The following is a 27621-nucleotide window of genomic DNA, read 5'->3' on the forward strand; positions in this document are numbered from 1 at the left end:
GCTGAAGACGATACATGACAGCCCCATTAAACACAACAGCCTCGCAGAGAGAGTAAACTTAGGAGTGTGATGGATCCACAGCCAGTGAAAACAAGCCTCAAGACACAAAGGTCGGCGGATTCCATTTCAAGCTGCTTCGCAAAATACACGCTGCCCTGGAAAAACCAAGTCAGAAAACTGACAGTTTCATTAAATCTGAGACCCAATCTGGTGTTCTAAAAAGAAGTCTCCCTCAGAAGATTCAAAGAAACTGCGATCTTCAGTGCAGAATTGTGAACAGATGGGTACGTTTGATGAGCAGCAACAAGTGTTGTAACCGTTAAAACAAGGCCCATCAAAATACTCGGAAAAATTCTGCAGAGCAGGTGCAGGATTTATTCGCCTTTTCCAGAATTTACTGCCATTAAACAAGTGCTCTTGTACTGGTGTTGCATTTGCATGTTATGCTGCTTGATGAAAAGCCTTTCATTAAAGGTTTCATTCCAACCGAGTTCAGTTACCCACGGTCAACATGCTTCAATCATAGAGGCTCTCAAGCGACAATGAGCTTTAAAAAAGAAAGCCAAAAATAAAAAAGAAAGCAGAAAAAGGTCAAAAGAATCCTGTAAACGATCAAATTAATTATTTCGTTTTTGCTTAATATGACTTATAATATGAACTTACCCATCTGCTAAATCGATTTCTGCAGATTTAATAGTTCAAATTAAAACTGCGAGCAAGGTATTGTGGCATTGCCGCCCCTCTTCCCCAGCCACCCCAGTCAGAACTACATGTGTCAAAAATAAAAATCACTTTTTTCAAAATGGCAGCTTTTCTGATGGTTTTATTTCCATAGCAACCATTTTATTTTGTGGTTGCCAGGGGGTGACAAACAGATCTAGGTACGTTTTAGAAGATTTGGCAAGAGTACATTTTTTGATTTCCTTGGCAACGGAAGCTTTTTGCCAACCATGCCCACTTGCCTAGTACGTTTGTATCGTTGTCATTTTGTTTTGTTCAGCTTAAGCCAGAGATTCAAGTATTACCTTTTCCAGAAAAATGTGCGAGCAACAGGGGCAAACACCACTTTTGCGAGCTCACCACTCTAATGCCGTACAAAATCTGTAAAGTTTAAAAACAAACGTTTTTTCCTGAGTAGCTTCTCTATGATTATGCGGTGATAGATTCAGACAGAGGTAGGTTTAAATTTGTAGCTGCTACCAAAGCTAGTTTTGGTGGGGGAAATTGAAGATGGTAGCTTCCTCCCGAGGTCAAAGGTCAATGAAACTTTGTTTGTGGTTGTAGACTTAACATGCATGCGCGCGAAATTTAGAGAAAATTGTTGTGACAAAAATCTTCTTTTCCCATATTGTGGGGAAACGTTACAATTGACAAATTTCATGTTTTGCCACAAAAATGGGCACCAAGCTGTAGGTTCCCTGGCCATCCCATAATAATTTCAAAACTTACTTTGGGTACTCAGAGATGTTTGTTTTGGTTTCATAAGTTGATTTTTAAGTAAATCTTTTGAGCTCCAAAGGAGATTTTGGCCCCATAGATTTTCTTTTAATTTTGCCTGTCATCAATTGTTTGAGGAAGGGGTTTCTGACAACACCCAAAATTATTTTTCATTGAGTACTAGGTGTGTGCACATTTTGGTGGGTTTTTGAGCACGTGATGCTAAAATGTGCAATAGGAAAGAAGACTCTGAGTCACCTGTGCTTTATAGATGATAGAATTCAGGAATCACTTGCACTAGTTTTGTCTATGCGTGTTTCATGTTCGATGATGGATTTCATTAACCTCAAACAGTCCTTCTGAGCACGGTGAGGACATGTGACACATCCTTACCTGCACCTGCAGTGACAGTTGGTGCCAGGCGTAATCGTTGCTCTGATTCTGCCGGGTGAAATCATCACTGTAGCTGTGTGAGTGCACGATACTGGGCTGCACCAGACTGCTCTGTGACCGCAGGGCGGACAAGTCCTCGCTGCGAGAAAAAGCGCTGTTGCCAAACGCCGGCGGGTAGTCGGGGTGGCCATTTTCAGGCTCGGGAGCGAGCAGAAGAGGTGGAGGAGGAGCAGGATGCTGGGACTGAGCTGGGGAGTTCTGGGCTGCCAGATGGAATAGAGGGTTCTGGAAAGACAGGGGGAAGTGCATTGCTGCTGCTGCTTGTTGTTGTTGCTGGGATATGGACTCTGTAGGGCCCCCCACGTGGCCCATCTGGCTAAGTCGGAGACCCGAGCCGGAGGATCCAGGCGGCAAATGCCCCCCAACACGAAGAGGACCACCGAGATTCCCGAAACTGTGACCGAGACCAGCTATGGAGGCTTGAGAGGAGGCAAGCATGTCCCCCACAGAGTTCAAGTTGGAGATGCTGTTCATGCGAGAGTCCTGAAGGTCCATCATGGACACACTTTTATTTACACTGTGAACCTAGGAGACACAGAACACCAGCATTAACACTCTTTTTAACTGATTTTGTTCGTGTTTTGTCTGCGCGTCATTTTGGGGAGAAGATAGTCTAACCAGATTTGATTTGTAACTCATACAATTCATTTGCAATTGTGCATTCACAACCCATTTATCAGCCACTTTGAAATTTGATTGTGAATAATCTCAAGTAAAACCTCAACTTGAGTGCTGTAAAAAATGCGTATTAAGACTTTTTTTTAAAAATCTATTGGGGCATATCTGTTTAAGAAAGGGGGAAAGATAATACTAGATATCATTCACGTTTCTTAGTTCAAAGTGGCTGATAAGAAAACTCTGATGACCTAGCATTCTGGCAGTATTTAAACACACCACCTACACAAATCTGATGACCTGAAAAGAGTTTCACACCTCCTCGTGCACTTGCAACTCTGATTTGTGTGTAAATGGGGTTTTGTGAGTGAGTGTGCACATAGTACGCACAGATCAGGCGATTGGTGCGTACTAATTAAAGATGTGTATGTGTAGGTGCCATTTTAAAGTAGTAGTTTTAAGCTGGTGTAACTTCAAGTTGTAGGTGCATAAATTCTTTTTGGTATTTGTACGTTTTTGATATTTGAGGGTACATGTGAATACACAATTGCAGTGGAAGCCTGAACCGTCCAACGCGAAGCCATTAACCCGCTTATAACATGGTCACTTACAAAAGCAGTAAAGATTAACAGAATATTATCTTTTGGGAACGAGATATTATTTAGTGCGAACAAAATATTAATTTGTGGGAACAAGATATTAATCTGTGGGAACGAGACATATTTTCATTTTTTAATGTCAGGATACGGGCTCAGTAGAAAATAAATAGACAAAGATTTTAAAAATGGATTTTGATTAATTTTCCTACCATAACAGTTCAGATATGTTGAGCCAGAAACCAAGGCTCTTTTTTACACTAGTCCTCAATTTATTTAAACAAATAGCTGACTTTTGTCCAAAACTAGAATGTAGCCTAAGGTAGATTAGAGTTGCATTTCTTTCCAAACAGTAAAAACATGTATACAGTAGAACAAATTACAGATCATCTATTTAGATGAAGATGGAATATTTACGTAATGACCCCCTTTGACCTTTGGATCGGGTTCTGTGATGTCCGAGCTGCTGGTGCAGTATGCAGGGCTGGACCGGGCCAGTGGGGGGCGGGTGACATAGAACACCTCCCTGGAGGAGCGGAAGTCGCGCTCCGCCTGACGCCTCATGTTCAGATTGGATGAGAGCGACTCCACAGCCGACACCCCGGTGGTGGGAGATGGAAGGCGAGAGATGTCGATTGAGCTGGAACCACAAAACACAAAAAACAGCATAGGAGTAAAAATAAGATATTAGAAAAATGTTTAGAAAGCCTAGAAGCCATGTGTTCAGTGGTTCATCTTTTGGGCATCAAATTTAGCTAAAAATGAAAAATATTCAGGCAGTTCCTGAAAAGTATCGTTTTTAATCCATCTTCACACCTTTTATCTGCATGAATTGCAATTTTTTTTCTGACTTTGCACATTCAAGCGACCACCTCCAATAAAAAGTTCAATGTAAACATGCATAAATGCGCGTTTTGGGCTTCCGAGTTCAAAACCCTTGCATTCATGCATAGCCATGCACATTTCTACAACGGTTTTTGGACTCTACGTACAGAATACACGGCTATTGATTGTGCATTGAACGTTAAACCAATCAGGGACTAAGGTTTGGTAGTGACGTAAGGATGGCGTCCCTTTTAGTTTACGGAAGTGCCAACCGTTTGAAAATTGATCCTGGAGGCGAAATCAATAATTGCAATAAGTGCCTGGCTGGAATTCTATGACACCAAGTCTTTCATTTATCTGAACGGAGCTGTGAAAGGAAAAGCCTGGAGCAAGATTTGTGAGACTCACACCCATTTTATCAGGTCAGGATGGTTGACGAAGGACCCAAAAGGCAGAGACGCAAGGCAGGTGGTTCCAAGAACAAAGGGGTTTTAATTCAATAAAAAAAAGCGCTGCCGAGAAGGGAAACCAAAAAACCAGGGGTAGGGGTCAAGATGCAAACAGAAAGAAGACAGTATGGACCAGCATAGAGGGAAGCAGAGACAAGACTTAACAGGACTGACAAGACACAGGTGCAGACGATCAGGAGAGATTGGGACCAGGGAAGTAAAACTCAAAAACAAAGACAAGTAGAAAACCGGAAGCAGAACTCTGACGGTATGTCTGAATGCCCACCCTAACGCCTCCATAGAGCGCTGTTCGCCATCTTTGCTGTCCAAATCTACAATTCCAAGATCCAGTGCACTGGAAATTTCCCAGAAGTCTATGCGAAAAACCAGAGTGCATCGATGCTCACTAGATCGGCAAATATAGACCACAATGCATTGCGTCGGAACATTTTTTACCAAAAAAAAGTATTAAAATTTATCTTTTTGATAAACCAACCACGTTTTATCTTCAGAAGACAATGGACTCATAAATAATTGTCGCAAAACGCTCATATTAATTCGATTTTAACTTCGTGAAATCGATGACGTCATATCCGCCGTTATTTAAAAAAAAGTAGTGAGCGTGGTGTCCGAATTGCTTTTAAAATTCACGGCACTACATAGTGCCTCACTATCTAGTTTTTTAGTAGTAAGGGGTTAAGGTGGGAATTCGGATACAACCTAAATAATGGCAGAAACAAAATGGAAGCAAAACTAAGAAAAAAAATCCAAACCATGACAACTTTGATATTTTGCACCAAGAATCCTTCAGCTGTAGGGGACAGACAAGCGCTAGTATTGACTAGGAACGGTCCAGTGTAAACACCATGGGCTAAACCTACCAGTATTTAAATCTCTTTTAAGAAACCTACCTCTATAGGCGGGCTTTTAATGATTTTACTGGTTCTTAAATTAAAACATTTGATTTTATTGATTTTATTGATTTCATTGATTTCGTTGATTTTACTGATTTATCGATTTTATTGATTCTAACCTCTATCACCGTTTCATGTGTGTGCTGGGTTTTATTTCTACATACTGGAAACTGTTTTTAATACTGATTTTGTCTCACATTAATTGTGCAGCACTTAGTAATCTGGATTTCGAAAATTGCAATATAAAAAAAGTTTATTATTATTATTATTATTTTTAAACACGAGTTCCAAAATGTGCACGTCACATGTCCGTTGTGAATGTATCTTAACGGTTGCATCACGAAGCACGCGGCAGTGGAAACCAAGCATCTTGTTGGCACCATAGTTGTGACACTTCTGAGGTTAGAGTTGTCTCTCTCTCTCTCTGTCTCTCTCCTCAGCCATTTGATCTGTGCCCCCTCAAGCCTGGCTTCAGCAGATTATGCAACTGTTTCGGTGACATGTTTACCCTAGCAGATTTGGTTCCCTTCAGTCCAGTTTTTGACAGGAAGGACACTTTCCAAAAGAAAATTAGCACTGTGCAGTTCTTCTGATATTAACACGGTTTTCATCTCCTTTAAGAGGTTCTAATTTAAGCTCCCTGTAATGGAGCGACTGGCTCCTGACAGCAGCTGATGAATTCAAAGTAAGAAAAGGTTCCGGTAACCGCGCCCATGAAAAGGCTGGCGCTGCCAATTACTCATTGATAAACACTCATAAGACATGAAAAGGTTAACTATCTTTATGGGTTCTTAACAACACACCTGGAATATAAAAAGCTCTTGAACTTAATTTCTTTTATGTTTTTTGTCTGTTCTGCAAATTTATCGTAACAAACCAGAATGTCTTAAACTTGTAAAGCCCACTGCATCAAAGAACTGACAGAAAGTTGCAATTTGCCTCTACTTTTTTGATGATAACCTTGATGATTTGGTTAGTTTTTGCTCACAAAATTGTTAGTTTAAGATGCAAAAAATAGTAAAGTGTTCAGGACAAAAACACCTTATTTCCCTCTGTCTCAAATTTGACTCACACATTTTTAACATTGAGTAACTGTATTAAATGGAAATAACTCTCAACAAATTTTTTATTCTTTTAAATCAGCAAGTGGTCCTTTTAAGGAAAATGACCAACAATAGATGAATTATTATCATCATAAAGGTTTAGCTAAAAGTTTCCCGCTAAAAGTGTTTTTAATTTTTCACGGAGGCAGTCATTTTTAAATAAGCAGGAAAAACCCGTCTACTGCCCCTAGTGGGTTGATAATGAACTACAGGCCTGAAAACATGGACCAAAATTATACATAGTCTCATAAAATTCTTGATTCAAATATGATACAAATGGTTGCATAGGATTAATGGAGCCAAAAAGCCAAACAGAAGCTGAGGACGGGTTCTGTTCACAGACTTGCAAGAACGTTTTGATGGATAGGAACTGAAGGCCGCGGTGTTGTAAGAACCTGTTCAAGTCACGCATCATAAGGCTTTGGAAGTCGGAGGACATGAGGCGATTGAAGGATGGGCGGGTGAAGAGCCTGTCCTTCGGTCGCTCCGGCTGCTGATTTGTTGGCATGTGGAGCTGCGGGTTTCTCAGGGCGACGCTGATGTCATTCAGCAGGCGGGGCAGGGGTCCAAGTTTCAAAATGGCATCCTATAATAGAGTGAAGCTCAAAATTATTTCAAGAACTTCTGCATTTCAAAAGTACAACAAAAGAGTTTTCCATAACAATCTGAGACAATATGAGGTCCTTTTGATTTTTTGATTTAGGAAAAAAGAAATGATTCTTTACTTTCACTAATTTCTATAAGTCAGTAAACACATAATGAGGATTTTAACCTCTGACTTCCGGCCTGTTTCTCTGAAATATTATTTCTATTTATTTCATCAGTTAGAGAGCTTCTACTTTTTTACAGTATTATCTGCACTATAAAGGTCTACAACATAATAGCCTACATAAAAAATGCAACAGTTGATCAATAAAAACAAGGAATCCCAACTAATCAAAAATTACTAGAGGGTCTTCCATCTTTAAAAATCAAGAATGTACAATGAAAAAAGGAATGTCAAAATAGTTAAAACAAGCTTAACTATACTATATAATAATAAATATACTTTAACCTTAATAAATTATTCAGTCTAAAATGTCAGAATTTCCGACTCTAATCTCCATATTCTGACATTTTACATATACTGTAAAATATTAACAACAGCCTTGTAGTTAAGAAAAAAATGGACTTGGTGACATTGACATATTTAAGGCACCTGTGTCGGCATGTCGATCCTATTCAGAGAATGAAATATTTATTTTATTAAGTCTTATAACTGCAGTAAATATATATTTAAAAACACCCAAATTATAAACATGGTTATGACTTATTTCAGCTCAAATAATATCTTATTATTACAAAAGTTAAAATATAATTGACAACATTGTGTCCTTCCACCCACCTTGCTGAGTTGGCCCATGACTTCCCACAGCAGACTGTGGAGCATGGACAACTCTCTGCCCAGGTCAATGTAGCCCTCAAAGCCTCCAGCGTTTCCTCCAGTGTCCAAGTTGGAAATTTCATAGAGGAACTGCTGCATGGAGCCCCACTCCATCTCCAGGAACTCGTTCATGAAATACATGTATTCCTCCTTTGGCCCAAATCTGAACAAAAAGATGACAAAAAGGCACGATGCCGGTCATCGGTGGATACAATTTTGGGGGGAGATTTTGACATTTAAATTGAAAATGTCATCAGCATTTTTCTAAACATTGAACAACTAGAATATATTATTAAACTTTGTTTTTATTGCAAGAATGTGTCTTGGTACAAAACATCTTCTATCAATATGAAAGCTAATGATGACCCTGATGGTAACCATGGTTACAGCCTTCTCTTCTGCTCTAACTAACAGGGGTCAAAGCACGTTTCCACTTCCACAAAAGAGCTTAAAGACACGGCAGCCTCCGTCACTTGGCAACTTGTGTCGTTTTTTGTTTTGTTTTTTCACATCAGTCAGCTTTGTTGTTTTACAAACCTCGTCTACTTAACCGTTGTTTTCTTCTACCTTTAGAAAAATGGCATCTTATTCTTAGATGATCTATATCTTGGCACTTACTCTGATTAAAGTCAACTTTTTGAAACTATGAATGTGCAAAAACAGCAGCAACTTTAGCTTACTCCCAAGATGTTAAATGTGGCAGACATCTCACAAGTTACAGGCAGTGATCAGTTGACAAACTCTACCAGATTTAGCATATAAATCCCCTAATCTGTCATTCAAACTGGTCAACCTTCCTCACTGATAAGAACATTCCCATGATTCTGCAGAAAGTTTCAGACAAATCTTGAAAGGAAAAGGGGGTCAACACTGTAACGCAGCAAAATGTAATCAAATGTAAGTTTCTGACATGTTCAGCAGATTCAGGCGGGATTGATGTACTACTGCTTTTCATCAAAGGTGGATTGACTTCTTCCTTCCTGCTTACAGCATCACTGACAGAAGATTCAAACCCAATGAGAAGTGAAGCTGCTCAGTTTAGTACGTAATCTTGTCATCTTGTCTTGGTCTTTAGGAGGGTTTGGCATCAAAGCAGTCTATTTTCAAAGCGTTCCCAGTGGTCTTTTTATGACGATTAGGCCATTTTTAGCCAAAATAAAAAACCCTGTGTCGTTTTCTAGGACATAGTTTCTGCAGAGTGGCAGGAGTTCATCAGAAATGTGCCTGTGATTTATGGGCGGGGGGCGGGGACCCCCCCCCCTTTTCCTCCCTGATGCTGAGAGCTCTCTGTTTACCTGCTCTCCTGCTAGCTCACAGCCTCCCATAACCCAACAGTAACACGACAAAATCACTTGGACAAGGAAAACGAAAACATACACGGATGTGGATGCATCAGAATGAAGCGCAGCAGGGAGCTAGTGGTCCGCCTAGGGTATTTTCTACATCACAAATTAGCTCTTTTTTTTTATACAGCTTTTTTTTTTTCTGCTCCTGATTTACTAAAAATTAAAAAAAGAACTTCTTATAGGCCTCTAGACTCAACTTTTTCCTTAGGTGCACATGTGTCAAAGTGTCGCAGCAACCGTTCACACGATGACCATGAATCAGCTTTTCTTTGCACCAATGTGCAACACATTGCTAACGTAGAGAGCTGCTTTTCTCTGTGGCAGTTTAGCCGTTCATCGCATAAACATTCAAACATTCACATTGATTCCCGCCTGGCACGCCCATGAGTCGATGTTTCCTTGGGCGAGACACTGAACCCCACCTTGCCTCTGGTGGTAGGTTGGCGCCTGTGTTCGGCAGCGGACACGCCACCGGTGTGTGAATGTGTGTGTGACTGTGTGAATGGTACTGTGACTGTAAAGCGCTTTGGGCCTTGTAGGTAGAAAAGCGCCATATAATTATACGCCATTTACACCATTTAAACAAAAGCCTAGAGGACAGGATGGAAACACTGGAACGTGTGCAAACTGGACGACTCAGATGTACATTCTCATAAACAAAAACAATCATACCGTTTTTTTTTCCTCACAACGGCTGGACCCACAGATGCGACCGTGTATTTTTTTTTTTTAGGCGCACCATTGAAAAATTCAGTTCATATATATGTATCTATCTATCTATCTATCTATCTATCTATCTATCTATCTATCTATCTATCTATCTATCTATGTATATATATATATATATATATATATATATATATATATATATATATATATATATATATATATATATATATATATATATATATATATATATATCTGTGTGTGTGTGTGCATGTGTGTGTGTGTGTGTGTCCTGCATCTTTTAAAGGCAATACGCTCAGTTTGCTGCACCACTGTTCTGCATTGAAACCGTTCAGAATTGTCGATCTTGGGGGGTTCCGGCTGCCGCTGCTGCTGCGGCGGGGGTCTGGGTGTGGGGGTGGCTGAACCTTACCGTAATGATAAACAACCAGTAAACTTGTCTGCTCTATGCTGCTTCATTGTCTTATCCCCCCCTCCCACTATCACCCCCCCCCCCCCCCCCCCCAACATCCCTCTCTCTTCTTCCCTTCTTTCCTTTTCTGTCCGGTCCAACGCCAAAGATTTTCAAACATGATTGAAATTAATAAAGTTTGGCCTCAATTACAAAAGGGGTTTATTCAGTCATGCCTTTGGTTTGTCTGAAGATTGATAACCCCTCTTGTTAAAGTAAAATATGTCCAACACAAGAGGCCCTCAGCTCTCATCTGTCTGCCTAGCTGTTGGACAGGACAAGTTAAAAAAAAAAGAAGAATTGTCGATCTTAACTGGTCACACTTCCAAATGTCAGATAAAAGATTTTGTGATTTTTCACACCTAAATAACTGCTTTTTAATCCATTATGTTTAGCAGCTCATAGCACAATTTTCTGTGATTTGACACCTTCAGAATGCATATTTATTTCAGTTTTCGCCTTACCTTGTAAGTGTTTCTAGGTAATAAAAATGTAACATATTAAATGATCTGATCAAGAAAGTTTTAAATAAGATTAGCTAAAAGAGTGAATAAATCCCTCTTAGCTTAAAATCTAATATTAAATGTTGAATGTGTCAGAGCTCACATTATACATTTGCAGAACTGAGCATTTTAATGTAAGCAAGGCTCATTTTCTACTGAAAGAGCTACAAGCAGACAGGCAAAGCTTAAATGCATACTTGCTGAAGCTGGCCAGGTTCTGCATCACCCTGGCGATGAGCGTAAGCGTGCGAGACGTGCGTTCAGCGGGGTACTCCTGCATCAGGCTGAACAGGGAGGGAGACATGATGGCTGGGCACATGAAACGCAGAAACAGGGAGGAGCTGATGAGGCTGTCAGCAAGATCCTCTCTTCCACGCTCAGCACATCTGGCTCTCCAAGACGCAAAGACTTCCTTCAGCTCCCGGGGGAAGATGCTGAAACATGTATTTTTTTATTTTAGTTTATTACAACAACTGTCAAAAAAGCTACGCAAAATGCTCTGAACAATTCCCTGTAATGCCAGCTTTAAAGAACATACAACTATAACCTGATGGAAGTGAATTTTAAAAAAGAAAGTGGCAGATTTAGGATTGAGCTGCCCTGACCAGAGGGAGTTGATGATTTTGCAGAGTAAGAGCTCGCAGCACATGCGAAGGTTGGCTTGATGGTCGGCGAGGACGGATGGGGGGACACGCATGGGGTCCACCTCACAATTCTCCTCAGACTCATATAAGGCTCGAATGAAGTCACCTAAAGATGGAGAACAAAGTCCACGCATTATTGGATCTTATACCATGGTCCGGTTGAATACTCGATTCTGATTGGCTGCTGGGTATGCGTTAAAACCTGATAACCGCACGGTGAAAAAAGAAGTTCCGGTCGGCTAGCTTAAATGATTTGTATCACTGCGCCGGCTTCTGTAAAACAACCTTTTGCTTCATCATCTGGGCAAAAACAAGCGGTAAGCGATTAACTTTCCCTCTGAATTGATGCTTTATTCAACCCATCGGGACGATCAGCATATATATATCGCCGAATCTTGACTGCAGCGGTGGTGCTGCGCGACGCGTACTATATGTTACGTTTATGTTTATGAGAAAAGTGATCCAAATCGGAAAAAAAAAACAAGAATAAAGTACTAAAACTGATTGAAAAATATATTTTTTTGTAAATGACCATGGTATAAGCGGGTTAATGGCCTTCGAAGTGTGCGGTTACTACTTTTTAACGCACTTCGCGGAAGCAACCGTCCTCCGCTTCGCGTCGGACGGTTCAGGCTTCCACGGCGTGCGTTAAAAAGTAGTAACTGCACACCTCGTCGGCCATTAACCCTTACAAAACACACAGAAACCAAAGGATTAGCAAAAGCTTAACTTATTGTAATCATCAATTTCATACAAAGTATTTTCATGATTGAACTTATTTTAAATGAAACATTGGGTTTGAAAACAGGCTTCTGCAACTCAAGCCTTATTTAAGGTTTTTCACAAAATATGGAAGGAATTCTTTTTAGAATTGAAAAAGATTTATCTACACAATGTAAGTGAACGGCATCAAAATGACATTCTGAGTCAAAATGGCTAAAGGTGATAGACCATATAGCAACAGCTGGACTTTTAGCTTCTTTTGGACCAACGTATCCATTTTTCATGAAAATCCATGGCTTAAAAATTCTGGAGTTCCTCGGCAACCAGAAACCCAGCCCTCAGTGATGGAAAATAAAGGAGTTGAATAAACTGTAATCACCTCTATCATCTATATTTCTATCATCACACAATTTAAATCACCATCCAACATGTAGAATACTATTAAATCTGTTTCAGTGATAGTTTAGTTTAGCAATTACCTATAATACATAAGATTATACAATTATGAAGCCCATTGAGAAAACTATGTTGTAATTTGTGCTATAGAAATAAAATTGAATTGAATTCAATATATAATTTGGTCCTTGCAGGCAAGGATTGCTGTGGGACAGGATAACATCACAATCATTTTTGTGTACTCTTGTAATTTAGTGTAGCCTCTATACAAGAAACAAAACTGTAATTGCATGAACAATGCTTTATTCAACCAGTAAAAATGAACTTTAATTCATTTGAAAATCAATTTACGACGGAGTATTAGGGCCACCATAATATGAAAAAAGTAAAATACATTTACGAGAAGAGAGTTGTGAAATTATAAGAAATAGATCGGAATTTTACAAGAATAAAGTTGTAAAATGATGAACAAAAAAGTCAAAAGTTTATGAGAAAAAAACTCAGAAATACGAGTAAAAAAAGTTGATATTTCACGATAATAAAGTATTAATTTCATAATTTTCCAGTTGAGAATTTACTAGATTAAAGTCATACATTTCTTTTTAGATCATACATTTTCTCTCACAAATGTATGACTTTATTCTGGTAAATGTATTTATATCATCTTCATGGTGGCTCTTATCCTCTGTTGTATAAATACCCCAGATGGTGAAATGTCATGGTAATAGATCTGGAATGGACACAGTGTCTTACCTATAGCTTCCTTGAGGTATCTGTGGCCTATTAGTTTGAGGTACTCTTCCACAGCCTTCGTAGCGAGCGTGTTCTCCCGAAAGATCAAGTGTTCACGGTCCATGAATCGATCTGCCTCACACATGGCCATGTCTGACAGAAACTCCTAAGAGGAGATCACACTTCCAGGTCAGTGAAGGCCACACAAAGGAAACTACTGCAACCGCACACACGCCGCACTACACTACCTTTGTTTTCCCTGTGCTTTGCAGGATGTGCACCAAAGCGAACGCCACCTCCTCTTTACTCTTCACGCTCAGCAGCGGCTCCAGGACAGCACACAGTGTTCTGTAGTTGTTGGTGATGTATTCGGCGAATTCCTTGTATAACTCCATCGGGAGGATGTTCATCGTCTGGTAGCGAGACTTTATGCGCAGTGAAGCGTTGATGACTTTGGTACTTCCCACGCCGCCACCTTTGGCCAGAACACTGGACTGTATCACTGGGTACCACTGCTCCACAAACTGTCGGCCTGTGATGCTGGAAATGGGGATGCTGACCAGGCCAATGTATGTGCTTTTCTCCTAAAGAGCGGAACACAGAGACGTTCTTTCTTTGACACCTTTTTGTCTTGTTTTTTTGTCGGTTGTTCTCACCTTACGCCTCTTCTTGTCTGTTTCCTTGTAGAGGTGCAAACGAAGGCTACGAATGGTGGGTAAATTGTTGAACTCGAAGTGCTCCCCCCAGAAGACGGTGTCAGTGCGGGGTTTGCTGGTTGTGCGTGCATACAGCATGTCATCCAGACACAGCTCACAATAGTAGCGCTTCTTAGCTGGAAGATCTCGAGCCTCAATGATCCACAACTTGAGCACATTATCCACTCGTCGGCTGTTATCCTGCAAGTGTAACAGTGATCATACTATAAGAAATGTTTAGACCCACTGAGAGTTTTTAACATGTTCCTGTGGTATTTTTACTGATGATGGAAGACATTTATTAAAAAAAAATTGAGCTTTTGTGAATCACAACAAAATGTTGTTGTTTGTGACGTAGAAAATACGATGGAAGAACCACAAGCTCCAACCTCTAAAGAACGGGAACAGGAAGAGGGGGCGGGGTTACTCCACACCAACAGTCCCGCCCACAACTCATAGGGTTACCTTAAAACTTTTTTTTTATTTTTTTATTCCGAGGTGAATATTTACTGATTTACTGCCGCTCTGCAGAAACTATGTCCTAGAAAACAACACAGGTTTTTGGATTTTGGTTAAAACGTCATAATCATAACAAAAAAAACGCTAGGAACGCTTTGATAATAGATCAAAAGATGTTCGGGGTGAGACTTACGGCAACATTACTATTTTGGAATCCATTTTACTATTAAAGGGATAAAAATAACATCTGCACCGAGGTTACCTTGTTTGGTTTGACCGCTCGTTGCAGATTTTCAATCCATTTGTCTCTTTCTGAAGCAGATCGGCAGGCAAAACACTTTGTCCCTGAATTTGTTGTTACCTGCAGACAAAACCAGCTTATAAAAGTAAATTCACACATTTGCACAGTTATTTTGTTTGTTGAAAAATGGTTCATCTAGACCAGTTTTTTTTCAACCTTTTTTAAACCAAGGTTCACTTTATCCTTGACCAAAATTCCGCGGCACACCAGCATCCAAAAATTAAAAACTAGAAACTCTATAGTCTGTTTTGATATACAGATCCTCTGCAATCTCACGTGTATTTTTATGATAATTTTGGCAGAAAAAGCTGGAAGTTGCAACTCTTTTTTTAAGATGCAATAAAAGTTAAGTTAGTTTTCAGTAATGAATTTCCAATTAAACTATTTAAAATGTTACCCTGGTAGATGTTTTTCCCTCCAGTTTATTAACATGCAGTTTTATGTAACCTCACAAAAAACAAATACATTCTTTCTAAATAACATTCTAAGTGTTGGTGCAAAGGCAACTGTAATTTCTGAACAATTATATGATCACTATTTGTTTGATGCATTTTACACAACAAAAACTATTATATTTATGTGTTCTGTAGCTACACAAAAAGTGAACATGTTGAAGTTGTATTAGTTTTTCTTTTGTCTTAATCAAAGATGAAGTCTTTGAAAACTTTAACAAAAATGTTTTATTTCTTTTTAGATGATTAAATTGTTTCAGACTGGCCAGACTTGACTATTACATTGATTTGCGTATTCTAAGCGTGCTTTATTTGTACGTCTTCCGTGGTTTTAACATGGTTCATTCATAAAGTTCACCTAAAGACCAAAACTCCTCTCACTTTTTCCTGGTTTATTCACGTTTGACCAATTTTCTTCCATGCAATATATGCAAACTTATGTGGTGGCTGTGTGCCATGGCCTTTAAATGCAAGTTGTATGAATTTTAACTACACTTTTCCCATTTGATCCTTTACTTTTCAGCTGCAGTTTAAACAAGCTGCCTCATCCAAAGTTTCAACCAAAGTCCTGCGATGATTTCTCAAGATTAAATGAAAAAATGAGGCAGTGAAGGATTGGAAAATGGTGATACACTAACCTCAAAGCAGTACTCTTGACCTAAAATACTGGAGTGGACCGGCTTGATTATGGCATCCTCATCCAGAACTAGATCCAGAGCTTCTGCAGCACTGCTGGGGGAAAGAAGGGACTCGTGGGAGTGGGATTCTTTGAAACTTTGCATCAACCGTGTCCTGAAGAGAAAAAAATACAAATCCACACCTTTAAAATTTTAAACAGATTAATTTCCACATTTTCAATGTTTCTATTTTAATTAATTAAACAATAGAACAGAAAAGACATGAAAAGTTGCTGTAAAAAACTCAGGTTTATTTTACTTTAGTTACAGAAGCTTTTATTGGATTTTTTTCTATTTTCCTATTTTTTTCTCATTGTGTCCCTTTCAGTGGGAAGGGTCTACTACACCGCACATTCACTGAGCTGCTGGAGCCTATCCTACTTACTGTTGGGTGAAGGCTGAGTGCACCCTGAACAGGTCGCCAACAACAAACCCTTTGACAATAAAACCGCATGTAGTCTTCCCAACATGTGAGATAAGCTGTCTCCAAAAACACAGAAGTAAAAGAAAGAGAAGGGGGCGGGGCTACACTTCATCAGGATGTACAGCATAACTTTAGAGGAGAGCAGCGCCGTCTAGGAATAGAAAAGTGGTGAAATTGGAAGCAAAAGGTGAACAAAGGTAAAACAAGGTCCCCTTACAAGCTGAAAAATACAGCTAGAAACCTCATTCTGGTGATCTGGAACGCAGACAGTGATATCAGCCGAGGAACAGACGCCTGTCCTTCAGGGTTAAAGCGCAAACAATGAGGCTCAAATTAAGCTGTAGGAAGCCTGCTTAGACCCAAACACAAAACAGAAGGATTTATCATGTCGGGTTGATTATTTCTTTCTTTTAACGGCGCTTCTTGACAAAACATTTAATATTGTCATGAACAAATTGGTAACATTTAAATGGTGCCACATTTTTAAGACAAATACATCTGTAGGGATGAGCAGAGGAGTGCAGGATGATTTAAAAAGTCTCTTCTGTCAGCAGAACTTTATTTATTATCTGCTTGCTGGAATAATTATTAGAGTATTAAAGAAACAGAACCAAACAATTGCATTTTTAAATAATTTTAGCAATTTAACAATTTATACCTTTAAAGACTGGTTCAGATAAAAAAAAGTGTGTTTTTGGTGTTCCTAACATGTTCTTGTCACGTTTTTCTGATGAGAGAGGACATATAAAAAGAAAATTAAGCTTCAAATTGCTTTCTGAGTATTTTTTTTATTGAAATCCTTGTGAATCAAGAGCAAACGAAAGAGAGCGTAGTTGGAATATAGAAAACATGATGGGGAGGCCACAAGCTCCCTGCTCCAAAGTGGAAGGAAAGGGGGGGCGGGGTTGCTCTGCGCCAACGGTCCTGCCCACAACTCAGATGCGAATTTCTAATGAACAACTACCTGCCTACAGAAACTATGTCCTGGCATCATCAGAATTAAAAGACTACTGGGAACACTTTCAAGATACATCAAAAGATGATCAGACTGAGTCTTTCACAAGCAAGAACCTCAGGAACACGTGGAAGAGCCTAACACGCTAGAACACCTTTTTTCAGACCTTCTTTCTTTGTTCAGAATGGCTTTCAGTTCCAAACCCTCTCAGAGCACTCAGGTCCCAAGGTGCAGGTCCTCTGGTGGTCCTCATGGTTAGAAGAGAAACCCTCTGTGAGGTCAGTCTCCAGCACACTGGAGCTCGCCTGTGAAACAGCCTGCCTGCGTAACCCTTGTGCTATCTTGTGGGGTCAAAATGACCCCCACCCTTACATTGGCGTGTTATTCCTACCATGACAAAGGTGGATAAAGGTGGAAAGATTTCATGTAATCCATGGACACCAGTGAAGATCACAAATCATTGAAGAAAAAAAGTTCGGGTCTAGATGACCCAACTCCCAATGATAAAGTGCCTAGGATAGCACAAGGGTTAAGTATGTAAGGGCTTCATCTAGTTTTTAAGAATAAACGTAATGTTAACCCTTTTAGCCTTTCTATGAGGGAGATATTACACACCTTCTGATGTCTTAATGGATTTCGTGCATCGTTTGCTTCTGTATGATGTGCGTGTATGTTGAGTGGGTTTTATTTAGGCTACTATTTTCACAGTTTCATGTATTTATTTTATGTAAAGCACTTTCTGCAACAGGGGAAGTGCTTCAAAAATAAAATTGAATTTGAATTTGAACTCACCGCTGTGGGATGGAAACCCACCTACTGACTGTAACGGCGAACTGGAGTGAGTGAGTGTGACATCACCCACTCAGGATGGCTCACTTCCGGCTCCAACTAAATTAAGTCAAGTCAGTCGCAATAGGAGCCAGTAAGCAGTCATTGGTCTGAATCGGTCTGACTCTTTGTTTCCAAGGCAACCACTCTTAGCAATCAAGTAAGTTTGTTGGAAGGCCACGCCCACTCAAAAGCAGGTCAATCAGGCGTTTCAAACGTTCGACGTGACACCATTTACTTTTATTGAGGCATCTGATTGGTCAGTTTATGACTTAAATAACTCGCACTACAGAAAAAATATTGTGAAAAAAGTCGGGATTATCAAGAACAGTTTTAGAAAAAGATAGTAGGTCATGAACGATTGTTCTGATGAACAGAATGACTGAGGAACAGCTGCTTATTTCTCTATAGAAGTCGATGGGGTTTTGGCTTCTTGGAACCAGTGGGTACTTCCTGTTTGGAACACCAGGGGGGGGGGGGGGGGGGGGGGGGGGTCACTCACTCAATGGAGTCATCCTTCAACCATGTCTGACTAGGGAAGCAGCATATGTGTCTCATAATTCAAAATAAAAGTCAATAGCAGAATTGCTTTTTCATTTAATCAAATAAAGCTGCGTCCATTGACTTCAAAAATAAAATGAAAAATCAATCCGCCAAACGGCTCTTTATTTGACTTTTTTAACGTCGTCGCCCCGCCTCCCCCCTGGAAATGCTGACTGGAAATGAATTTTGCTTTTGCGTTGTGGATGTGCAAACGAAAATGCAATCTTTGCATTATTGTTTTAATTACATCACAGAATAAGCAGTGTTGAAGTAGAAAATAAAAACACATTTTGAAGGATTGATTTTCCATTTTATGTTTGAGTCATTTGATGCAGATACATTTTGAAAATGAAAAAGCATTTCTGTTAATCCATTTTGTCAAATTAGACATTTCTAAATGAATTTTGCTACACATTTACCAGAGAACTTATTGAAAATGAAATGTCAAATACCATTTTCTTTATCATTTTAATTAAGTGACAGAATGAGCGGTGTTGAAGAAGAAAAAGAAAAAGCAGATTGATTTTTAATTTATTTTTGAGTCAACAAACACAGCTTCATTGTTAACAGGAAGTACCCACTGGTTCCAAGAAGCCAGAACCCCACCGACTTCTATAGAGAAATAAGCAGCTGTTCCTCAGTCATTCTGTTCATCAGAACAATTGTTCATGACCTACTATCTTTTTCTAAAACTGTTCTTGATAATCCTGACTTTTTTCATGATATTTTTTCTATAGTGCAAGTTATTTAAGTCATAAACTGGTCACAGTGAACAGCACACCCAGGCTGATCCCACAGGTGTATGATGGGGTTAAGTTCAGGACAAACAGCCGTTCCATCTTCTCCACTCCTAAATCCTGAAAGTGGTCTATTCTAGTATAACATATTCTCATTTCATTTGACATCAAGGCTAAATAAATGCAAAGCGGCTCTCCGTGGTGATGGTAATAATTCTTTGGAAGCTGAATCTCAGGTTGTGCAGATTGCAGCACATAAACTGGTAAATCAAGCGACTTGGCAGTAGAGGTAGAGCAGCTGCAATGGAAAGCTAGAGTGTGAATTTGGATGCTGCGGGTTTATGGCAAAGTCATCTTAACACTACAGAGGGAATTAAGCATGTGTGGGCAGAACTCAGAACAGGCTGTGAAGGCAGCTGTCTGAGGCAGCGGTTAGAGGCGACCTGATCAAGGCAGTCTTTCAACCCCAACATCACTTCAATGCTGCCCCTCAGAATCAACTCAGGCTGCAGAAACACTTGCAAAATCTTTTCTTGAGCCTCTGCCGAATGACTTTTTCCACCTCCGTGAGCATCGCACATCCTCATCCGGCCTAAAGTGTCTATAACACATCTCTTGCTTCGGCAGGAAACTGTGCTGTCAGCACTACATTTTTACTCTCAACATCTTTGTATCTCCCAAATGTGCATCGTGACTGGATTGTGTGAGGACAGCATAAAATTTGATCACAATGCCAGCCAGATTCCACTGGGATGTGACCTCTGAACAGAATGCACAACAAGGAGACGCTGTCAGGGAGCTGCGAGCCAGTGCAGCCTGACGACAGCAGATTAAGAAAAAGATTTAGGAAATTAAACTGGCGTGATAAATGCAAACACTAACCCTACCTTAGTCTCTCTGGAGAGAGGGAACAGGTGTGACAGCATAGGTTACATCTGTTCAACATGGCGTTGACTCAAATATCCAATCAGCCAATCAGCACCGGATCAATGTGTTTAGACCAAATGAACTCGATCAACGGACCTGCTGAAGTTCAACGAAAGTATCAGGATGCAAAAAGGTGGAATTCAAGTAACTTTTAATGTGCTACAAATTAATACAAATTAATAAATACTCAGATTTAAAATTAACTTGGTCATCAATAAGCATAACCAGTGACTCCATATATAAGGTGCTTTGCTGTTGTTTTTTTTAGTGAAGGCTTTTGAGTGTACCCAACCTTGGTCCCTACCTCCCTTCTTCCCTAATATCCAATGAAACCTTAAACGTCAAGCATTGTGTGTTTAATGTTCTGGCACCATCCAGGCACAGACCTGCATGTTTGTGGACGTTAATGCCAACGATTCAAGTAGAATAGACAGACTCAAGAAGACAGAGGACCAGGATGCTGCTGCAACCCTGAAGAAAGTACTCAGATCAGTTAATTTCTGTTATAATTATGACCAGTCCGAAGATGAGAATTATTGCAGTTCCTTAAATGGCCACTGGAGGCATCCTTCAGAAGAGAGCAAGTGACCAAGACGTGAAGTCTCATTATACCCAATTACTCAACCGTTTAAAGTTTTTTTTAGCTCAAATTTGTGCATAATTAGGTATGTTTTTAATATGTTTTTTTAATGAAAAGTGGGAGGACCTGACAGAACCTTTATTATCCGTTGACTTGACCAATTGCTCATTTTTGAAATGACAGAGACTGTTTTGAATGAGGACTCAAAACCTACCCTTTTAGCTGAAATATATTTGTTTATTATATAATACTTTGTTATAATTGTATCTATTGAAACTTTTTTTTACGTTGTATTTATGGTCAATTGTTTTTTGTGACCGTTTATGTCTACTTTTGTGATTTTTACCTGTCCATTAGAGTTTATTTATTTATTTATTCGTTAGTCTCTACATTTACTTTTGTTATTTTTACTCTTCAAATCTTTGTTTTAATCCAGTTTCCTGACTTCAGGAGGATCCTCCACAAAGGGACCAATCCATCCCTGCTTTTGTTTCATTTCATTGGGTCCATGGCGTTGGGAGGATTTATATATTTTTTATTTCTAATTGTAGTCTGAAAAGCACTTTTTGCTATAGTAAAAAACTTTTTATAAATAAAGTTTGATGTGAATTGATTTGATTTAATTGACATAATTTAATTTAAATAATTTGATTACATTACATTAGATCTGATTACATTAGATTAGATTAAATTAGATTACATTACATCAGATTTGACACATTCATTTGTTCATTTTTTATCCATTCTAATGGTTTCAATTTCTTGAAGACAAGATTCCTTGAATCAATGTCATCAACTGACTCATTCAGATCCCAAACGTTATGGAAGAATTCGTTTAATTTGTTTGTGCAAACTAACATTTATATTCTTATCATACACACATAAATGTGAAGATAAATGTTTTTATTGTTTAAATTGTCATAAATCTGTAAATAGAATTTTAATGAAGTACAGAAGATTACTACATTATTTTCCTGACAGATAAATCTGTTGTATGTGGATTTTAAAATGAAATAGAGGAATAAAAGTCTTTCCTCATCTGTGTATGGTGAACACTGATTCTGATGACTTTTATTTTGTTGAAAAGTAAAACAATTCCAATTCTGTTGGCATTTGCTGGTTACAATGGCTGCTGATCTTTGATGTGCTGCTTCATTTTTACCAACATTTGTTGTGTTTTGAATGACATAAAGTGTTGCAAAAAATTGTTTTCGACGGTCACCTGATTCTGCAAGGAATCCCTCTTAAGAAAATGAGAGATCTATAATGTTCATCATAGATGCACCTCAGCAGTGAGAGACAGAATGTAAAAATACAATCCAAGAAATCACCTTGTTTGTTTTTGAAATAGTTCATTAGTATAATGGTGCAGAAAAAAATAATCAACAGAAGTTTAGCTCAGTACTTTGGACTGTAATGCTGATCTTCACAAACAGAGGTCAGATGTTTCCTGTAGGTCTTCTTACACTGTAGCTGCCATTTTGGTCCATTCTTCCATGCGGATCTTCTCAAGAGATGTGAGGTTTTGGGGCGACACACAATTTCAATGCACTTCATGTATTTTCTATTGGATTGAGGTCCCGCTGCTGCTGACGCCACTGCAGAACCTGGAAAACCTTCTTTTGTAGCCACTTGCTCCTCACCTGGATGGCGTGTTTGGGATCATCGTCATGCCGGGGGATCCAGCCAAGTTTCATTCTCGATGCTCTCACTGATGGAAGGAAGTTTTTCAGATACCACAACCATCTGTCCCTTCATATGGATCAGCACTTTGCATAAAAGCGACCCCATACAAAAATGTTTCCACATCCATGGGCTTCAATACAATAACCCTGTACAACAACTCACAATGCAACAGATAACCTTTGCACATTTTTTTTCTTCTTCTTCTCTATTTTGCACATTTCTTTTGCACATCTCTTTACCTGCACTGTTTTGTAAATAGCTTTTTAAATTATACCACATTTTACTTGTTCTTGTTTTTTATTTGTATTTATATTATTCTTAGTCTTTTTTTCCCCTGTCAGTTGATATGGTAACGAACAAATTTCCCACGTGTAGTATCAATAAAGTATTTCTGATTCTGATTTTTCATTCCTCCTATTAATCTTGTGTTTACTCCATTTTCTCAAGTTGTTTCAACAGCTGATCTTGTATCACTAAGTTGATAGGATCATTTCAGCAGGGGGGGGATTTTATACGTTCGCTTCCTTCCACTTCCTTTCAAGCAATATTTATTAATATGTCTAATTATCCTAAGTTTGATTTGTCATTGTATGAATGTATAACTGATGATTGTATCGTTTTTGTGATTTATTCTTATTTGATTGCTTGAAATAAACCATTTCAAAAGAAAAAAATTAAATCAAATCTTATTCAGGTGAACAATCATCTCCCGGTTGTCCTTCGACAGCTCTTTGTCGTGGTGGAAAGGTAGCAGTCTGACTGCTTGAGGTAATGGAAAGGTGACTTTTATACAGATAGTGAGTTCAAACAGGAGCCAGGTAACAAGTGAAGGACTGAATTCTTGCTCATTTGTAGGAGAGAGATTATTATTTTCTGCACCATCATGCAAATAAATTCTTCAAAAATCATACAATTTCATCCTTTTTTTAACATTTTGTCTCTCACTGTTTGTTTACCTTTGATTGACACTAAAAACTTCTCGTTTTTCTTTTTTTAAGTGGGACAACCTACAGGCTGACAAGTAGTTGTTTGTCCCGCGGTATGAGGTTGGCAGAAGTCCCTTACCTCTCCTGGTCAGCACTACGAAATCGAGGTAAAATCATCTGCCTGAAACTGCTGGTCCGGTCCAACTTGGGTTGACTTTTTGCCCTCTTGATGGATCCCTTCAGTTTTCGATTGAGAAAACTCTGCAAACCCCAGACAAAAAAACAAAAAAACAAAGACAGGTGGCTTTTAATGGCAACACACTTCCAAAAGCATCACCTAGACTTTGTCTTCCAGCAGTGGCAGAGAAAGAACACTTTATACTGGAGGGGGAGCAGAAGACTTTGGAAGGGTGGCAATAGAGTGAAAGACCTTTACAAATGAAAGGATAAAGAAAATGTTTAGTTTTATTATTATTAATATTAAAACACTTCTTTTACCTGAGGTGCTTTTACTATGCTTAGAGAAGTTTGTATTGATGATTTCTTAATCTTTGTCAACAATTATGCTAACATTGACTCAAAAAGTTGGGGGGGGGGGCAAAGCTTCTGTGCTTGGGGGCAGCTCCCCCCAGCCCTCTAGCTGCGACCCTGTCCTCCAGCAGAGCATTTTTGACAGCTCATCAAGGGTATTTTAAAGAGCTCATAGAAAAGTTCTGCTCTGGTTCTTTTTTTCTTTTTTGGTGGGGGGCGGGATGTTGTACTCACAGGCTGCCTGAAGGGCTGTGGGGTCGTATTGGGAGGGGTTTCCATGCTTGACTGTCTTACAGAGGCAAAACTTGCCCTGCGAGATTGGTCTGTAAAAAAAATAAAAAGGCAAAGTAAGGAGTCAGGAAATAAATTATTATCAAAATTTCTGACTATTTTTATATTTTATCTAACTTTTTTGAAGACATTTTTACTTAAACAAAACTGCACCTTTTATCAAAAGAAACAATATTTTCAAAATAAAAGCTGGTGAGAGTATCTTGTGCGGGTATAGAAGGTATAGAATATTACCTTGACATTCCTGTCTCTACAAAAGGAATTCAGCATAATGCAAAGACATATACATACGATTCCACCACATAACAGCAGAAGCAGAGGAAATACATCGACAACACACACCTAAAAACATAAAAATGTGACTGCGCGAGCAGACGTTTCTAACCAGCAGCCGCCGTCATCAACGGCTGTGTTCCAAGGTCAGCAAAAAGTGGTGCACAAAACTTCATGTGAGAGCTATATTGGAAGGGAAACAGACAATCCAGTGAGTCATCTGGGAACTCGTGGCTCAGGTCTCACTTCAGGCAAGAGCAAACTCTGCAGCTTAGTGATGGATCCATGAAAGGATGAGCAACTATCTTTAGAGATACTTTTTTCTGTTTGACCACAGAGGAGGTGGTCATTGCACACGGAGAAACTTGGAGCTTAAACTCTGCACCAGTACAGATTTTCTTATTTTTCCAAGTTAGTAAAGTTGACAAAGAGGAAGGAATTGTGTGGCAAAAACATTTTTTTTTCTTCTTCCAGCCACATCACTTTGGTTTTTTTTTGAACCATCAGAAGGGCACCATCTTTCACAGATGTGACGTCAATATGTGACGACTCTAAACATGCAGCACGATACACCAGATTTATGAACGGAAAGGCCCAAATTTAAGCTAAAAATGTACTAAATGTTGGTTTCACTCTCCAGTCCCTTTTGTTTCTGTGGATAAAGAGCCGTGGCGTTTTTTTTTTTGTTTTTTTTTTAATTATCCTTTGCTTTGAGCTGTTTTTTCCTTTTGAAACAGAGAATCAAGACACTGTCATCCTGTGATTTCTTTGCTCCTAAAGCCTGTAAGTAGGCTACTCTCCAGGTTCTATTCTGAATCACAGCTAATTGTTTGGTTTCTATGGAAACAACTCCAAGGGCTTCGATTTTAACTTGAATCTTGGAAGATGATGGCGAACGACAGCACACGGACTCAAAAAGAACACTAAGCCACACAGCAAATGTTGTGTCTTTGCTTTAAGACATGAAGAGATCGGATCTTTGAACCAACACAAAATCTTTCCATTTCATTTTTCTTTTTTTTGAATTATGAACGATCAATTTTTTCACATACCTGTCTCATAAAACAGTCACTTGTCATATGAGCTGATGTGGAAAAGTGTGATGTTTTCAAAGACATGGATGCGTTCTGTTGGGCCACTCTGAATGTAAATTGCTGTCAGGACTGAGCGTGTGGGCGGCAACAGCCTCTAGCTCACCGAGGCACAGAGAGAGGAAGACAGAAAGAGGAAGATTGTGAGTGGGTGTTGCAGAAACATACTCAACCCCTCTCATATCTATTTATACATACAGAGAAACTTTTTCAATAGATACACATTTCAAAATCTGTTGGTCTTCTCAGTCTACTTTAAAGCCAAAAGCAAGGAATTTAGAGAGTGTCTTCAAATATTTACATACCATTGTGACCAAAGCTACAATCCAAATGATTGGTGAATCAAATGCGTTACAACATACGTCAGAGGTGATGGTCTGAAGCAAACCAAGTCTCCTCTGGACAAAACCAACAGCCACGCAGGAGGGCTTTCAATATCATGGGAGTTTCTTAGAACAAGAAGCATTCTCAATCTTAAGGTTAAATCTCTGAGTTGCAGCACCCAAAAAATGCATAATAAAGAAGAAAATCATAGATGAGTCACGCTTTTGGGAGAAATTTATTGAACTAAAAACTGGAACCAGAACGGATATTTTATATTGAAATAATAGCATAACAACAATATAAATATCTGCACGCTTCACTACGGTAACACAATGATGCTTATGTAGCTTCATGAAACATGAGGAATCTAGTCTATTAGTGCAACACATGAGCAATTATTCAGATAGCATAAAGAACAAGCTAACAAGTCAACTCAACTCTTTATATCACTTTAAATCACTAAATCCATTGAGTTCTTAATCTTCTTTGGAACATTTCTGCCAAACCCGGTGTAAGAAAAGAACAAAATCAATCTTGAATTTTTTTAGATTCAATCCAGAGCTGTACTTCTTCTCTTGCAAAGAGGGGAAGGTCAAAAAATGTAATGATAAAAACGCATCTGAACTAATAGAGTGAAAAGAAAAGTATATATCAATGAAGAAATCAATTAGGAAATTAAGAAAGTAACTGCTCAATTTTTTGGTTTAAAAATTATTATTGAGACAAAACGAACCCTGGACATGACACTGAAAAACTAAATGAAGAAATGATCATTAATAAATGATAAATGATCATTTTGTTTTCACAAATCAGTGTTTTGTGAGCACAAGTTAGTATGCTGGGAAACTCAAAAAGTTTTTTACATGATAAAAATTATATTATTGAGTCAGTCAGGTTTGAATGACATCATATCGTCTGTAAATTATTAGGAGTAAAAGTTGACTAGAAAATCTGTATTTCTGCGTGTTAAACTACTAATTGAATATAATATAGAGGACAAATAAAATGAAATGTTGTTTTTAGGGTTGCAGACAGGAACGCTGACTGCCTTACCTTTCTGTTTAAAATAAAGTGTTGCAGGTCAGAGAGGAACTCGTTCTAGGCTGCATCTTGACTATCAAGAAAGTCGACAGACCCGCACAGTATTTTTTTTTATTAACTGCAAACTGATTATTAATCTAACTTTATCTGTTATTAATTTTTTTTCAAGAGATCGACAGCATTTCTGACCTGTCAGGAAGAATACGAGAATGCAAAGTGTTTACTTTGTAAACTTTTCTAATTTAAACTTGATTCATGTCTAGGTTTCCTGTTTAACTGTAAAACAAATTGATGCAAAGTTTTCGTACATGCATTCTTCTGTTCAATTATAGGCCATTTATTTAAGTCTTATGGTGAGATTGTTGCAAGCATTGATGACATTTGTTTTTAAGTAGATCAGATTTTAAATATCAGTTTTACAAATATGTTAACCATATAGTTTTTTTTAATGCCTTATAGGAAACATCTGACAGCACAACAGTGACTCCCAAACAGCTAACTAAACCTGGTTTCTTCGGTGTAACATAAACTGCAAAAGTAGAAGTACTGGATTCCTGAAGTCAGCTTCTGTAAAGCTAAATCA

The 27621-nt window shown here is 38.8% G+C and overlaps 1 protein-coding gene across 11 annotated transcripts in view; it reads right to left on the reverse strand.

The window, feature by feature from the left end:
- Positions 1 to 27621, reverse strand: part of LOC101160492 (ras/Rap GTPase-activating protein SynGAP) — a 56750-nt gene that overhangs the window by 18237 nt on the left and 10892 nt on the right. For 6 of the 11 annotated variants that reach the window (XM_078954988.1, XM_011480774.4, XM_078954993.1 and 3 more), the window contains 13 exons: positions 24253 to 24341; positions 23627 to 23748; positions 15843 to 15996; positions 14714 to 14812; positions 13954 to 14193; positions 13546 to 13881; positions 13319 to 13463; positions 11408 to 11552; positions 11000 to 11236; positions 7777 to 7978; positions 6788 to 6978; positions 3519 to 3741; positions 1831 to 2415 (listed from right to left, as the gene is read on the reverse strand). In XM_078954988.1, coding sequence (XP_078811114.1) covers positions 1831 to 2415; positions 3519 to 3741; positions 6788 to 6978; positions 7777 to 7978; positions 11000 to 11236; positions 11408 to 11552; positions 13319 to 13463; positions 13546 to 13881; positions 13954 to 14193; positions 14714 to 14812; positions 15843 to 15996; positions 23627 to 23748; positions 24253 to 24341 — 2768 coding nt within the window. Of the gene's footprint in view, positions 1 to 1830; positions 2416 to 3518; positions 3742 to 6787; positions 6979 to 7776; positions 7979 to 10999; positions 11237 to 11407; positions 11553 to 13318; positions 13464 to 13545; positions 13882 to 13953; positions 14194 to 14713; positions 14813 to 15842; positions 15997 to 20255; positions 20395 to 23626; positions 23749 to 24252; positions 24342 to 27621 lie in introns of those variants that run through there. The other 5 variants (XM_078954990.1, XM_078954994.1, XM_020706991.3 and 2 more) reach the window with 2 other exon arrangements.

The sequence above is a fragment of the Oryzias latipes genome, chromosome 11 (genome assembly GCF_053564925.1).
Source record: "Oryzias latipes strain Hd-rR chromosome 11, Olatipes_Hd-rR_3.1".
In the NCBI taxonomy this organism is placed as follows: domain Eukaryota; kingdom Metazoa; phylum Chordata; class Actinopteri; order Beloniformes; family Adrianichthyidae; genus Oryzias; species Oryzias latipes.